Raw genomic sequence first — 13,825 nt, 5'->3', positions numbered from 1 at the left:
TTGTTCTGTGTTTTTCTTAGCAGAGGCCATTTTGACTTTGCAATTTTATTAGTCCTCTTGTAACTTGTTAATAGTATTCCATAATTGTGCCTCCATTTTTATGAAGGAAAGATGTTATATTTTGAGGAAATTATTATTTTCAAACATTTTGTAACATCTTACGAACTTCTAAGTCCAATGTACCATTCACAGAGCCATTCAGCAATAAACAGGATAATACTTTACGTTCAGTATTCAAAACATGTAGGTTCCAAAACGAAAAAATAAAATGGTATTCCATATTTGTAACACTTCCTCTATAATTGCGACAATCTGATTATTATTATTATTATTATTATTATTATTATTATTATTATTATTATTATTATTATTATTATTATTATTAATGGAAAAATGTGTGAAAGTCTGGCAATAGATACCAAATCCCGCCCTTATTCATAACAAATTCCATTTGGAAATAACGAAATTTGAACTCCTACTATTTCCAATGAAACGACGATGCTGTAACTGTACTGCTATCAATGCATCTGTTGGTAAACTAAATAGGTAAATTAAAGACGATCATACAAACTTAGACAAAACACTATATAATTAATATGTTTACAATCATAATTTTATTACGTACCTAATATCTGTTGAAGTAAATGGCAAGTAAATAAAATTAGTGCATAATGAAGACGGAATGCAGCTCCCTGTGTTGTACTGAAGAGATGCATTGTTGAAAACTGCAACATTAACAAAATATAAAATGTATTGTGCAAATAGTTGCAAACCCATGTATTTATTTTTTAAGTAGGGCCTACCATATAACATCTTGTCATATCTAATACAAGTGAATTACTTGATATGTAGCTAAGATAAAAAATTAAATTATGGTCATAATGTTTGTTTTCTCATTATAATGGCTATGCAAAAAAACTGTGATACCGCCACAATCAGAATTGACAGTTTGAAAGAAATACAAGGTTTTAATATCACTGATTCTAAATTGTTGTCTTTTTTTATGTTACATGCGTCCACACATCTGACTGTGTGCAGGTTCTTCTCTTAAGCTTTTGTTCCTATTAGGTATTTATTTAGCGAATAAAGGCACTTCATTTCGAGACCTTTATATAAAACACAAAATGACAATTTATTTCGAAATGACTGCAACGATATTCATTTAGACTTTCCCTTTACGTAAAATTGTTCAAAATATAGTATGTCTATTTCATAACAGTTAATAGGCACACCTAAAATACTGAATGATGTCCGAAACCCTGAAAATTTGTTCACATGTTTATTTTATTTTTAGCTCCTATTTTATTTTATTTATATACAGTATTCCTCTTTTAGTCTATTAATCATATATCTGAACTGCGACCGAACACAAGCACTGAACATTCGGTCCTCAAATTTTATTAATTTTATTGTATCATCTTTTTTATATTGATGTATTATTGCTATTTCTATTGTTTCTATTGTTGTAATTATATTCTGTAGACTTATAGTGAGAATAATGTTCTGTTGTACACAAGATGTTTTAAATAAATAAATGTAAATTTTAGTTTATAAAAAGCTTTAGTTAAACTATAAGACACAAAACAATCTAAAGTTTGTTGCTTAAGTGATAAAATAATAAAGAATGACATAATATGAATATTTTCACTGGCAGAACAAAACAGCATCATAGAAGTCCTATATATAGGCTAAGCTTAAATGTTATTTTATTAATTACCAGCAATTAAGTTTGCATATTCAAGCGTTCACAAGAAATACTTAAACCAAATAAAGGAGGACATAGTAGAAGCACAGTCTAGTATATACAGTCACGAAGCTCAGTACGTAGTAAATATGCATCCATAGATAGTTGCTAACCACTAGGATCGCTAATATCGCCTCATTACAGACAATGCGAAATAGTACCGGCACAGTCAATTGTTCCTAGCACCCTCAAAACTCAAGCTTCGTAAATGTATATACTAGACTGTGGTAGAAGTACATTTTTTACGCACCAATTATTCAAGTATTAGAGTTACTTCGAAGTTTTCTGTAATAACTGCAAGTCAGCAGACGCAAATTTTCATGTAAATTTCACTGTTTAATTACGGTACCGGTATCTATTGTAAAAATGCTATAATAATTATTTATATTTAGAATGTTGAAAATATGCAGGGCACAAGACATTACGCTTTCCTTACTTCGAAACACCAACTTTCTTGCGGAGCTGCATCACCATGTAAATGTTTTAGCCTTACTTTGAAGCAACACTAGAAGATTTCACGTAGTGGGCCCCCTGATCATGTGGTCACCACGATGCAGGTTCACAGCAGAAACGTTACAGGACAAGGGCAAGGCTGGTACAAATACCCAGTCCCGTAGAATGGAAATAAAAATCCGACAGTGCCAGGAATCGAACCACGGACAGCTTTACTGGGAATCGTATGCATATACACTGAGCCATAGCAGCGGGCAGCTTTGTTATACTACTTGTATTGTAATTAAGCATTCTTCCTGATATTATTCGCAAGGAAAAGAAAAGAAAACTGAGTGCTCACTGTAATGTAACAGGATAATCAAGTTTTTCCACAACAGTAAAGTCTGGACTATAATTTAAACTTCATAAATACGGACAAGGTCATGTGTGTTGTAACGTATTGTATAAATGAAGAGATCTGTATTTCCATGGATGAGAAAAACAATACTTTGGATATCAAATATTGCAGCCACAAGCACCGGTTTTATAGGGCTAAGGGACTAGCCCCTCTCCCTCTAATTTACACATGGTGCCAAACGCTCCCAATATTTCCAAGTAATAACTTAATAAGTAATAGGCCTACTGTATAATCCCGTAGCTGGTAAGTATGAGTGGGTTTTAGCAATAATTAATATAAGAGTGAACATGTCCGATAGATTTCTAGTGCATAAGAACTTCAGTTGAAAGAATATAGGGAGCAATATTGAAAATACAGTATTGTCTCCTTTACAGTAAAAGTAAATTTATTTCAAGGTATTGCCATAAGACATCGAAACAGGACATTTTTAACAATTTTATTGTTTCTTAAATTAATATGTTCTGATCTGCATGTTTTAGACTCATGGTGCCATAACAAAATTTAGTGATCGAGTCTGCTGTCAAAATATTCAAATGTTATTTTCATTTACGTTGTCAATTTGTATCCTTTATCTTACCAGGATTTTTTTTTCCAATTTAAGTTACATAATAATAAAAATAATTAAGTTCAATAAAGGTATCTTTCAAATTATATGCATTGAATAAAATACAGTATTTAGCTTTATGACCTGAGCGGTCTCTTGGACATTAGTATTTTCTAAGTAAAAGCAAAGGTTGCCCCCCCCCCCCACCTCCCCAATATTTCACAGAAGTTGGCGCCTATGATTGCAGCTGCTTCTAATCATGTACCATCAAGGTTATAAATTTGATCTTCATACTTGAATCGTATTTTAAACCTGTTATTGTTTGGAAGTCCCGATGAGGTCATGAATTTTTTCAATGAACTTCATTCTTCTCGTCTACCACTGTGCAGTAACGGTTAGCGTGACTGACAGTGCAGCGAGCTGGCCCGGTTTCAAATCCTGGTTGGGATAATTTTCCTGGCTGAGATATTTTCCACGGTTTTCCCTCAGCCCATCAAGCGCAAATGTTGGATAACTTTCAATGCTGGATCCTGGATTCATTTCGCTGGCATTATCACCTTCATTTCACTCAGACGCTAAATAAACATCACAGTTGATAAAGCGTCGTAAAATAAATCAATTAAAGAAAATTCCTCCTTCCCGTAGCACTATGGCCATGGGATCTACTCAGCCTCTAACAGAAATGAGTACCAGGGAGTTTTCCTTGGGGATAAAAATGGCGAGCATATGGTACGGACTTCACTACTGTCATTAATAACGACTGTCTGCAAAAGTAAGAGCCTTAAAATCCCATTTACCTTGTGGGCCCTAAATCATGGTCTGTAACTTTACATTCTACCTTTTTACCTTAGTACTTAACATTTTATTTAAAGTCTTTTCAACTGTAGAATTCAGCATAAAAGAAATTTTAAAATTATTCTGAAATGGCGAACAGAGAGTATCATAATATTAAAGAAAGCTACCCATGTTCCATTTGGAGGTAATTGATTTGTATGTTACATCGATATTTCCCAACTTCTGGTCTGCAAAGATTTGCTTCCTTGTCTGTAAGAAAGAAGTTAATTATTTTTTGCGTGAAACGTCTATGTTCGAGGTATAATAGAGAAAAATTGTAACGTTTTGACATGAAAAGTTTACTCTGACGTCACTCGTCGTACCATGGAAACAGAGTGTAACAAGAACTTCGTGTCTCGTGGTTTTACACGTGGTTCGTCTCATTCCATTCTCTGTTTATTGTGTCTCGAGGTTTTCCACATTATCAGATTATAGGCTGACTCACGCACACGAATATCAAATAAAATACGGTATAGCCTACTACAGTGTTAAAGTGGATTCATGGAATGGAATGGAATTTAACTGAGGGGGGCACGGACGGCCCAGCACTGCGACCTATTGAGATCTATTGCGCTCTCACATTCATTCATAGTGTTCTGCCCAAGGGCAAGTCTTTCACTGCAAACCCAGCATTCTCCAGTCGTTCCTATTTTCTGCCTTCCTCTTTGTCTCCGCATATGTCATACCATGTTTGCAGTTTTTCTTGCTTTTCGCACACCGCTCTTTCTTTCTCATCTTAAAAGATCCCAGGGGGGTCCCAGCGTGGAGGTGAGGAGAGTAGATTTGATTAATTAGGCCCTCCGGACTTCACCTAAATTCACCGCAAGGATTAAATATCAGTTCTATAAGGGTTTTTGACCCGATCAAAGACCGGGAAATCCCAATTAGCCTTTGCCCTCCTTAAAGTGGATATTGTATTTTACTACTTTAATTCGAGTGGAGACTTTCCTTAAATTCCTTGTCATTTTTAAAATCAATATCAATTATGAAATGTGCTGAAAAGCACTCGATATTGTAAGTTAAAAATATCATAGGCTCTAGTGAACTCCTTTGAGGCATTCAATACTCCTTACCTCGAAAAAAATATATATAAATATGGTATATCTTACGAAGCAACAATGAAGATTATGTTCGTTTTGTAACTTAATTACAATCGATTCGCGATAATTCGCGGTCATTTTTTTTTCTTTGGATGGCGAAGTAACGTCATTTCCGTTTTTACTCTATTTATGCTCTCTCCTTCTCTATTAAGACAAATGTGATCTAAAATCAGAAAAAAAAAATTAATCCTCTAATGGCAGATTTATTTTTTGTTCATCTAACGTGTCTTATGTTTCTTGTTTTAAGATTCTATTCCATTACAGCACTATATTAGTACATTATGCAACGAGCCTATAATGGTAGTAATTAAAACGCAAGTATGACTGTTTATGAAACGAGCGCAAGCGAGCGTCTTAATTACCATTATAGGCAAGTTTCATACGACTTTTTATGGTCGACCATATTTCTAACTTGAAAGTATTGAAAATTAAGTCTTTTTATCGTTATGTGCGAACTGACCTGAATTGTGAGATGTGAACAGACGCGAAAATATTGATTTTTTCCGAGGCCGAATGTCATTGACCTTGGCACAGAATAAGAATGAACATTAGTCTGATATAACCTGGAAATTGATTTAGAATTGAAAAACGAGATGACAAATTGAATTTATTTGAATATTATTTACAATTAACGCTAATTATTATAGTAACAGAACATAACCTTCTACGACAGTATTGGATTTCCAGCCTCCGTGACTTTTCGCTAATTGTCTGTCGATTGCATATCCGAGAATAATCGATATAACGGTACAAAGCTGACTTGTGATTGGCTGAAGACCTGTACTTTAATGAGTAGGTGTACTTTAATGACATGCATTAAAGGACTGCTACCAGGTGTATAATTACTACATTTCGGCATGGTCGAGCATAAAATATTTTATGTTTTAAAATGTTTTACATTTTGCATTTGATTTTGAAATGTATTTTAGTAAGTAAATCTGTCAGAGTAACTTTTACTGGACTTTAAATAATAATAAAAATATCTTTCTGATAATTTCAGATTTTCGATATTTCGGGGAAGTTTGTGCATTACTTATCTCGAATTATGAGGTAGGAGTCGACTGTATACAGTTTATTTTTCCGCACCACTTTATTACGGTCTATTTTCAACTAGCTATTTATAGCGCCCGAGAAGTTCAGTGCATAAAATATAATGCACTTGTTATTTTAAATGGGATAATTTTCTTGTTTTAAACCTAACATTCCATTAAGGCGCCCTATAGGATACAGATATTGTGGCGTCATGGAAATAATGACAAATATTTTCACATATTTATAAGATAACAGTAAGTGACAAAACTCTAAAAGCTGAACGTAAATTTCTTTACTACGCATTTATATAAGAAAATCCTCACAGCCGTTTCGGTAATTAAAGTATAGTGCAGGAATATAGCTTAATTCAAGCTGGTACTGCATTATGCTTTGCAGAAATTACGTATCATCCAAGCCTTGGGAAGAGGATAGCAGTCTTCGTTTGATCTACAGTAACTTATATTACAGGAAGGACAATAAATATTACTATTTAGTGATAATAGATTATACTCATTAATCATTATAGAATATTAAATCCATTTTGAATCTTGCGTACACTACTTTTAACACTTGAATATAATTAATTGATTAACTAGTGTTAATTATGTAAGTTTGTGCGCCTTACAGCTTTTTCATTGCTTCACGCACCATCCTCAGAGCCTACTAGATCACGGCATCATCTCGAACTTCTCTGCCTATTATGTGGGTGTGTTTGATTGTTGAAAGGTATTGAAGAGTGGAGTCAAATAGTGTGTGTGTACTGAAATTGATCTGTGTGTTGAGAATTTGATCGGGGTGTGTTTTAGTGTGTTTGTATATTTCGTATTGTTCTAGCACCAAAAACTCAACACATTAGAACAATACGAAATATACAAACACACTAAAACACACCCCGATCAAATTCTCAAGACACAGATCAATTTCAGTACACACACACTATTTGACTCCACTCTTCAACACCTTTCAACAATCAAACACACCCACATAACAGGCAGAGAAGTTCGAGATGACGCCGTGATCTAGTAGGCTCTGAGGATGGTGCGTGCTGTAAGCCGCACAAATCTTACATAATTAACACGAGTAAGTCCACTAGTTAATCAATTAAGAATATTAAATGCTAAAAATACAGCCTCAACTTGTTGTCTCCCCATGTCGTAAAATGTTTTTTTCCTACCTTTAGTCAGGCCTAAGAGCATAAAGATTGAAAACTACTGAACTAGATAATATTTTCCGAATAAAAAAAAATACAAACTAAGGAACTCTAGATTTTTAAATTGAAGTTCTACTGCAGCAGAAATATGCAATATCCTTAAAATGTACGGGTAAGTCTCGTTAATAGATGCGAAGCAATTAATTTTAACAGAAATAATGTACAGTACGTAGAATTTGAGTTACAGCTCCGCAAATCAAAAATAATTTTAAACCTTGAAAATACAAAAGTTATCTTACTAACTGTACAAAGTAGTTTCACTTCAGGTGTAACCATGGCCTATATTCTGTATATAATTATCTAAAGATACTGTACAAATTTAAATATTGTAAATCGCTTACATCAATATTACAACACTTAATAAGTCATAAAAGCCGCAACTAAACGTGCGAATTCTAAATAAGGCGCAGAACAAGTGGACAGTTTCACATACTTGAAGTGTAGCCTACTATAAACAGTAACATGAGCTGCTGCCATAAATGTCAAAAGGATAGAAATAACAAAGGACGCTTGTAATAGAAAAAAGACCATCTTCTGCGGACTTCTGAAAAAATAACTAAGGAAGAATCTAGTAAAGTGTTTTGTATGAAGTGTGGCACTGTATGGAGCAGAAACATGGACATTACGATGAAGTGAAGAGAAACAACTAGAAGCACTTGAAATGTAGATATGGAGAAGAATGAAGCATGTGAAATTAACAGACAGAATAAGAAATGAACTGTGCTAGAAAGAGTGAGTGAAGAAAGAATAATGCTGAAACTAATCAGGAAGAGGAAACGAAATTGACTGGGTCACTGGCTGAGAAAAAACTGCCTACTGACGGATTCACTGGAAGGAATGGTGAACAGGAGAAAAGTTCGAGGCAGAAGATATTAGGTGATAGACAACATTAAGATATATGGATCGTTTGCGGAGACTAAGAGGAAGGCGGAAAATATAGAAGATTGGAGAATGCTGGATTTGCAGTAAAAGACCTGACCTTGGACAGAAAATCAGGAATGAACGAATGTAAAACCACAAGACCTATGTTAATATATATATATATATATATATATATATATATATATATATACTGCCAGAATTTTTTCTTCTTCCTTCATTTATTCAATTTTCTTTCGACATTTCTCTTATGTTTTTCTTTTTCGCTTTATTTCACTTTCTTTTTCCTTTCTTCCTTCTATTATCTCTTTATCTTCCTTTCTTTGTTCATCCCCTGTTTTTTTTTCTATTTAGGCATATTTTCTATAAAAATAACAGTCACTGCATTAATATTATAGCCTTAATTTTATATTTTTCGACAAGGCTTAGATGATCACAGAGTGGAACTCTGGTGTCTTAGAATCTGCAATCTACATGCTCCAATGCCCTAAGCACGACTGTAATCCACGAATTCCAATGTACATGTACCGGTACTCCTTAAACCAGATTAATTTATGTTAGAACTTATTTCACCGAACCAATTAGGGCCTATGGAAAATAGTTAGTGGGGTTTAAAAGGGTGCGTCAGCTACTATGGCTGTTATGGAAAATAGGATTGCCAGGTTTTCAAATTGAAAATAAGACAGAATTTTGAGATTTCTGTAGAATTTCCAGGTTTTCAAGCCAAATTATGGGAACATTTCGGAAATTATTGCGTAAACCACCTCAAAACATTTTTAGTATATTTCTGAGTGTAATTTTATGTTTAAAGAGATCTACATATTTTTATTATAACTGCAATAAATATATTTAGAGTAGCACTAAAATCATTATGCATATTTATCATTCGATTTGCATTAATTCAGCAATCTTTCATCGTCTTTTACACATCTGAGCTCGTATGTACAGTACAAGAAAGTTCGAAATTAGTAAAATGTGTAATTTGGCTTTAATGAGTTAAACCGCAGATCACATATAGATTGATCATTCCTATGCTAAAATCGGTTGCACTTTGAAGAGAACAACCGCCAGGATCGCCACCCGTCCGCCGTAAACGAACACGAGATGGCAGTATAGTCCCTAATGCAATTCAAATGGGAGTTATGACGTGACTCCTTATTTAACAACTAGATGGCAGCATAGTAAACCTGACAAAAGTTGTTACCGTCAAAACCTATAACGCCGAGCAATCTGGGTATATACTGTGTGTTCAGTTCAAAGTGTGTCATGACTCGCTGTATGCCGTCATGTGGCTAGTCGTTGAGCCTAGAGAATTCAATCTTCCTACACTTCCGCAGAGGCGTATTACCTATGTGCCAGAGAAGTTGCCTAGCAAGTACGGCGTTCATTCTGAAGAGTATTTACCGATACGTACGGTAACGCCTGTAGTGGCAGGAATGTGAACTGTTTGGAAACACGTACTGAGGTGAGTTTTTTTCTTACTGTCGGAATATGGGGAGAGGGTTAAGACTATTACTTAGTACTAACTTCGACGGTCAACATGGACACGGAGCATTTGATTTGTATTGTGGAATGTTGCCGTACGCAACCGATGATAACAAATACCCTGCGTACGACTTGGCCGCGCAAAACACAATTCGAAAGAGATTATGGTAGCACACAGACTTTACAGACCGCCATCTGTTGCTACGACGTTCAAGTTATACCGTACACGTTCTCAAGTTCAGATTGAACGCCTTGATCAATAGGCAACTTCTCTGACATAAAAGCTGAAACTCGCTTCAACTCGCTGACTCACAACAGTGACGTCATGACACACTTTGAAATGAACACCCAGTATGATCTAGGGTTAAACAAAACTTCTGTTTCTTACACCTGTCCATGTATTATTCATAAGTGAGAACATACTCTTAGTGAGGGCGTAGGATCCCGGAATTCTCGTCACTTCTGTTGCCCTGGTAGAATAAATAACACTAAATGTAATAAACACTGCACATGTACTCCTTATGACATGGGAATGACGCCAAACAAGGCAAAAGGACGTAGACAAGCTGTATGGCTGCGGGAATTTATTTTCAAAGACGGAACTTCACGAAAGCTTAACAACATAAGAGGGAAATAATAAACTGGACCAAGCTGAAAGTGAATGAATCAGAAGCTTCGAAATACATGGAAATTCTAATAGAAAAAATATAAGAAATAAATATTTTACAATAATTGTATTATAAAATATGGGAGAAATATTCTGAAACACGCGGTCGCGTCACGCTTGATCCGAAGAACGCGGAAAGATCCCAACTGCTTATTGCTTCATGCTTCAAGGCTGCGCGGGCCTGTATGTTACCGGTCGTTGCCACAGCTTAGAAGACCTACAGTCTGAGATGTTAGTGATAGAAGACGTTTAAAGTATGTATGCTGTGCATTAAATTAATTGTTTAGATAAACTGAAATGCCGGCTGAAAAGTTTACTCTATAACAGCGAATATTTATGTACGAAACTTACGTCAAAACAGATTCATGCCGACAATGCAATTTGTAGAGAAATTTCCTGATATTCGACCTCCAAATAGAGGTACAGTTCGATTATTATTTGTGGAGAACCTTACAAATAAAGTCTATAGAAATAACCCACACACCATCAATGAACTGAAAGACAATAAAAGAACAAAAATTATAAGGATAACAAAATAACTTTTGCGTGTAAATTCAAATTTAAAAAGATGTCGGGAATGTCTGAATGCTAATGGACACCATTTTCAGCAACTACTGTAACAAAGGTTAGAGAATAGTACATTATGCAACGAGCCTATAATGGTAGTAATTAAGACGCGAGTATGTTTGTTTATGAAACGAGCGCAAGCGAGTTTCATAATTTTCATACGAGCGTCTTAATTGCCATTATAGGTAAGTTTCATACGACTTTTTATGCTCGACCATATTTCTAACTTGAAATTATTCATAAGTATTCATATTAGTCTTATCTGACTGGAGAGCGGAAGTGACCTTGTGCAATATCTCGTAAATTGTGAGATGTGCGCAGACGCGAAAGTATTGATTTTTTCCGAGGAACAAATGTCATTGACCTTGATATAATCTAGAGAGTAAAATGAACATTAATCTTGATATAACCTGGAAATTGATTTAGACATTGAAAAACGAGATGACAAATTGAATTTATTTGAATATTATTTACAATTAACGCTAATTATTATAGTAACAGAACATAACCTTCTGCGACAGTAGCCTATTGGATTTCCAGCCTCCGTGACGTTTCGCTAGTTGTCTTTCGATTGCATATCCGAGAATAATCGATACTTGCGCTTTCGTAATGCTACAATAGTGATTTCTGATTGGTTGAACAACTGAACTTTAATGAATAGGTGTACTTTAATGAGGTCCATTAAAGGGCTGCTACCAGGTGTATAATTACTACATTTCGGCATGGTCGAGCATAAATAAAATTATGATTGTGTGCATGCCATTAATTAATGAAAGATATATGAGTGCAATACGACGGAGATTACGGATCTAAAATGCCGCGTTTTACCTCGCGCTCTACAGGCTTGCTCCCGCCCGAGTTCTTCGGATCAAGCGTGACGCGATCGCACTGTACTTCAACCGGGAGACTGAAGAAAATGTGTGAAATATGGGAGACTTGGTAACCTTAATGGCAAATATACACAGATGAGAAATTACAATGCACGAAGTAGAAAAATTAGAGGAATTAAAGAAAAACTGCTTCGCTGCCACTGTGCCACAACAAAGCCACAGGATCTGGTACGGGTAGATCCTCTACTGCGTGGAAAATTAAAGCAATATATGAATACATTCTATTAAAGTGAACTAATTTTAACATTTTGTAATTGATGACTTTAAAAAAAATGTAGATATGCCAATAAGAGGGTCAACGTTGATGTGCAGGCATGCAAGTGGGAAAAGCGTATTCTTCTCATATTATGCAATTTATTCATTATCAGTCACATGGAGTCAGTGACCACCATTAATTTCAAAACAGCCAAGGTTAAAACAACGGCAGTTATGCTGGTACTAATGTAGGTCATGCGTACTGTAACAATCTGCTACAGTTTTGCAAGTTTAATGAGCAAATTAGGAAAGAAACTGCATGGGACTCAAATGACATGATTCAATGTACACATTCAGGTGTATTAAATTCATGATTTGCCTGCATACCCGTTCAGAATTTTTTTTAAACGTATAATTATAATTTAAATCGAATGACGATTTTGGACAAAAACCACAGACACGTCCAATCTTGTACTTAGAGAGGAATTTTTTTGGAGGGGAAACAAAATATAGAGTGATTCACGACGAGTTACCGCTACTTACGAAGCATATTTCCGAAGACATTTTGAATAGAATATGTGACATAAACATAGGTCCTATTTTACATATTTTTAGAGTTACACTAATTTGAATTTGCTTGTAAAATACCCCTTTTCTTTAGTTTTTAGTCACTTTAAATGCAATTATGCGTTACATAAATTTCTAAATACAAAGTTTGACGTATCTGAGATTTTTACCCAAAATCCCCACAGTCAATTTAAATGCAATTATATACATTTCTAAATACAAAGTTTAACGTATCTGAGATTTTTGACCCAAAATCCTGCAATTATACGTTATATACACATGCATACAACAAACATTTTCAATTGTTTTACATCAACTGTAGCATTTACATTTACAAATGGGGACTGGACATGAAAAAGGCTGTGAGTGACAAAGAGACAAACCTCAGAAAATATCGTTTTTCTGTGCGACTAGTAATGTAAAATAAGTTTTGCACATGTATGAGAGAAGCTAGGGCCTAAATAAAATTACAATGGAACTTATCATTTTTCTTAGTGGATTGAGCTAGGGACATACACTATCTCGTCTTCTTTTTTAAAACTAATTTTCAAAGATATTGGCACTTACAGCCTTTTTATGTCCAGTCTTCAAATATACACTATGACTAATATGACGGTATGAGAATGTGTTATTGTAGCGTGATATTTCTTTCTCTGTCTCATTAAACATCCTCCTTTCGTACGACTTACATGGCAATATGGTATAAGGGAAGATATATCTTTGGACCAACACTAGACTTTGTCACACTGAGGGTGAATCACTGTGGAGCCGTCACAGGTCAAGTAAAAAACATCTCCGCTCACACCATAAATCGAACCACGGACCGCTTGGTTCAGAAGCACATACGCTACACACTGAGCCAGAGAGGTGGACAGAACGTGATATGTTAAATTAAATTTCTAAACACCCAAGATAAAACACTCTTCGGAAAACAAAATAAATTTCGGATTTGTTATTTACTTATCTCCACATATATATATATTTTTTTTTGGCGCTACAGCCCATGAAGGGCCAAGAGCGACCAGCCGATTGCTGGCCTCACGTCCACATGCCGAAGCAAAGGTGGACGATCATCCAACCAGAATGGAGGTATCGTGTGGTTAGCACGATGATCCCTCCCAGCTGTTATAGCTGGTGTATACACACACACACACACACACACACACACATATATATATATATATATATATATATATATATATATATATACATACACATATACATATATATTAAATGGTCTCTAAAATAAAAATTAATTCAA

General features: G+C 34.9%; 1 protein-coding gene across 2 annotated transcripts in view; it reads right to left on the bottom strand.

Moving 5' to 3' along the window:
- Positions 1–13,825, bottom strand: part of LOC138694807 (uncharacterized) — a 74,838-nt gene that overhangs the window by 33,374 nt on the left and 27,639 nt on the right. For both annotated transcript variants that reach the window (XM_069818893.1, XM_069818892.1), the window contains exon 2: positions 626–725. In XM_069818893.1, coding sequence (XP_069674994.1) covers positions 626–716 — 91 coding nt within the window. In that variant the 5' untranslated portion in view covers positions 717–725. The remainder of the gene's footprint in view (positions 1–625; positions 726–13,825) is intronic.

Source organism: Periplaneta americana, chromosome 2 (genome assembly GCF_040183065.1).
Source record: "Periplaneta americana isolate PAMFEO1 chromosome 2, P.americana_PAMFEO1_priV1, whole genome shotgun sequence".
Lineage (NCBI taxonomy): Eukaryota > Metazoa > Arthropoda > Insecta > Blattodea > Blattidae > Periplaneta > Periplaneta americana.
The sequence above is the reverse complement of the archived record's forward strand: the minus strand, read 5'-3'. Positions and strand labels throughout refer to the sequence as shown.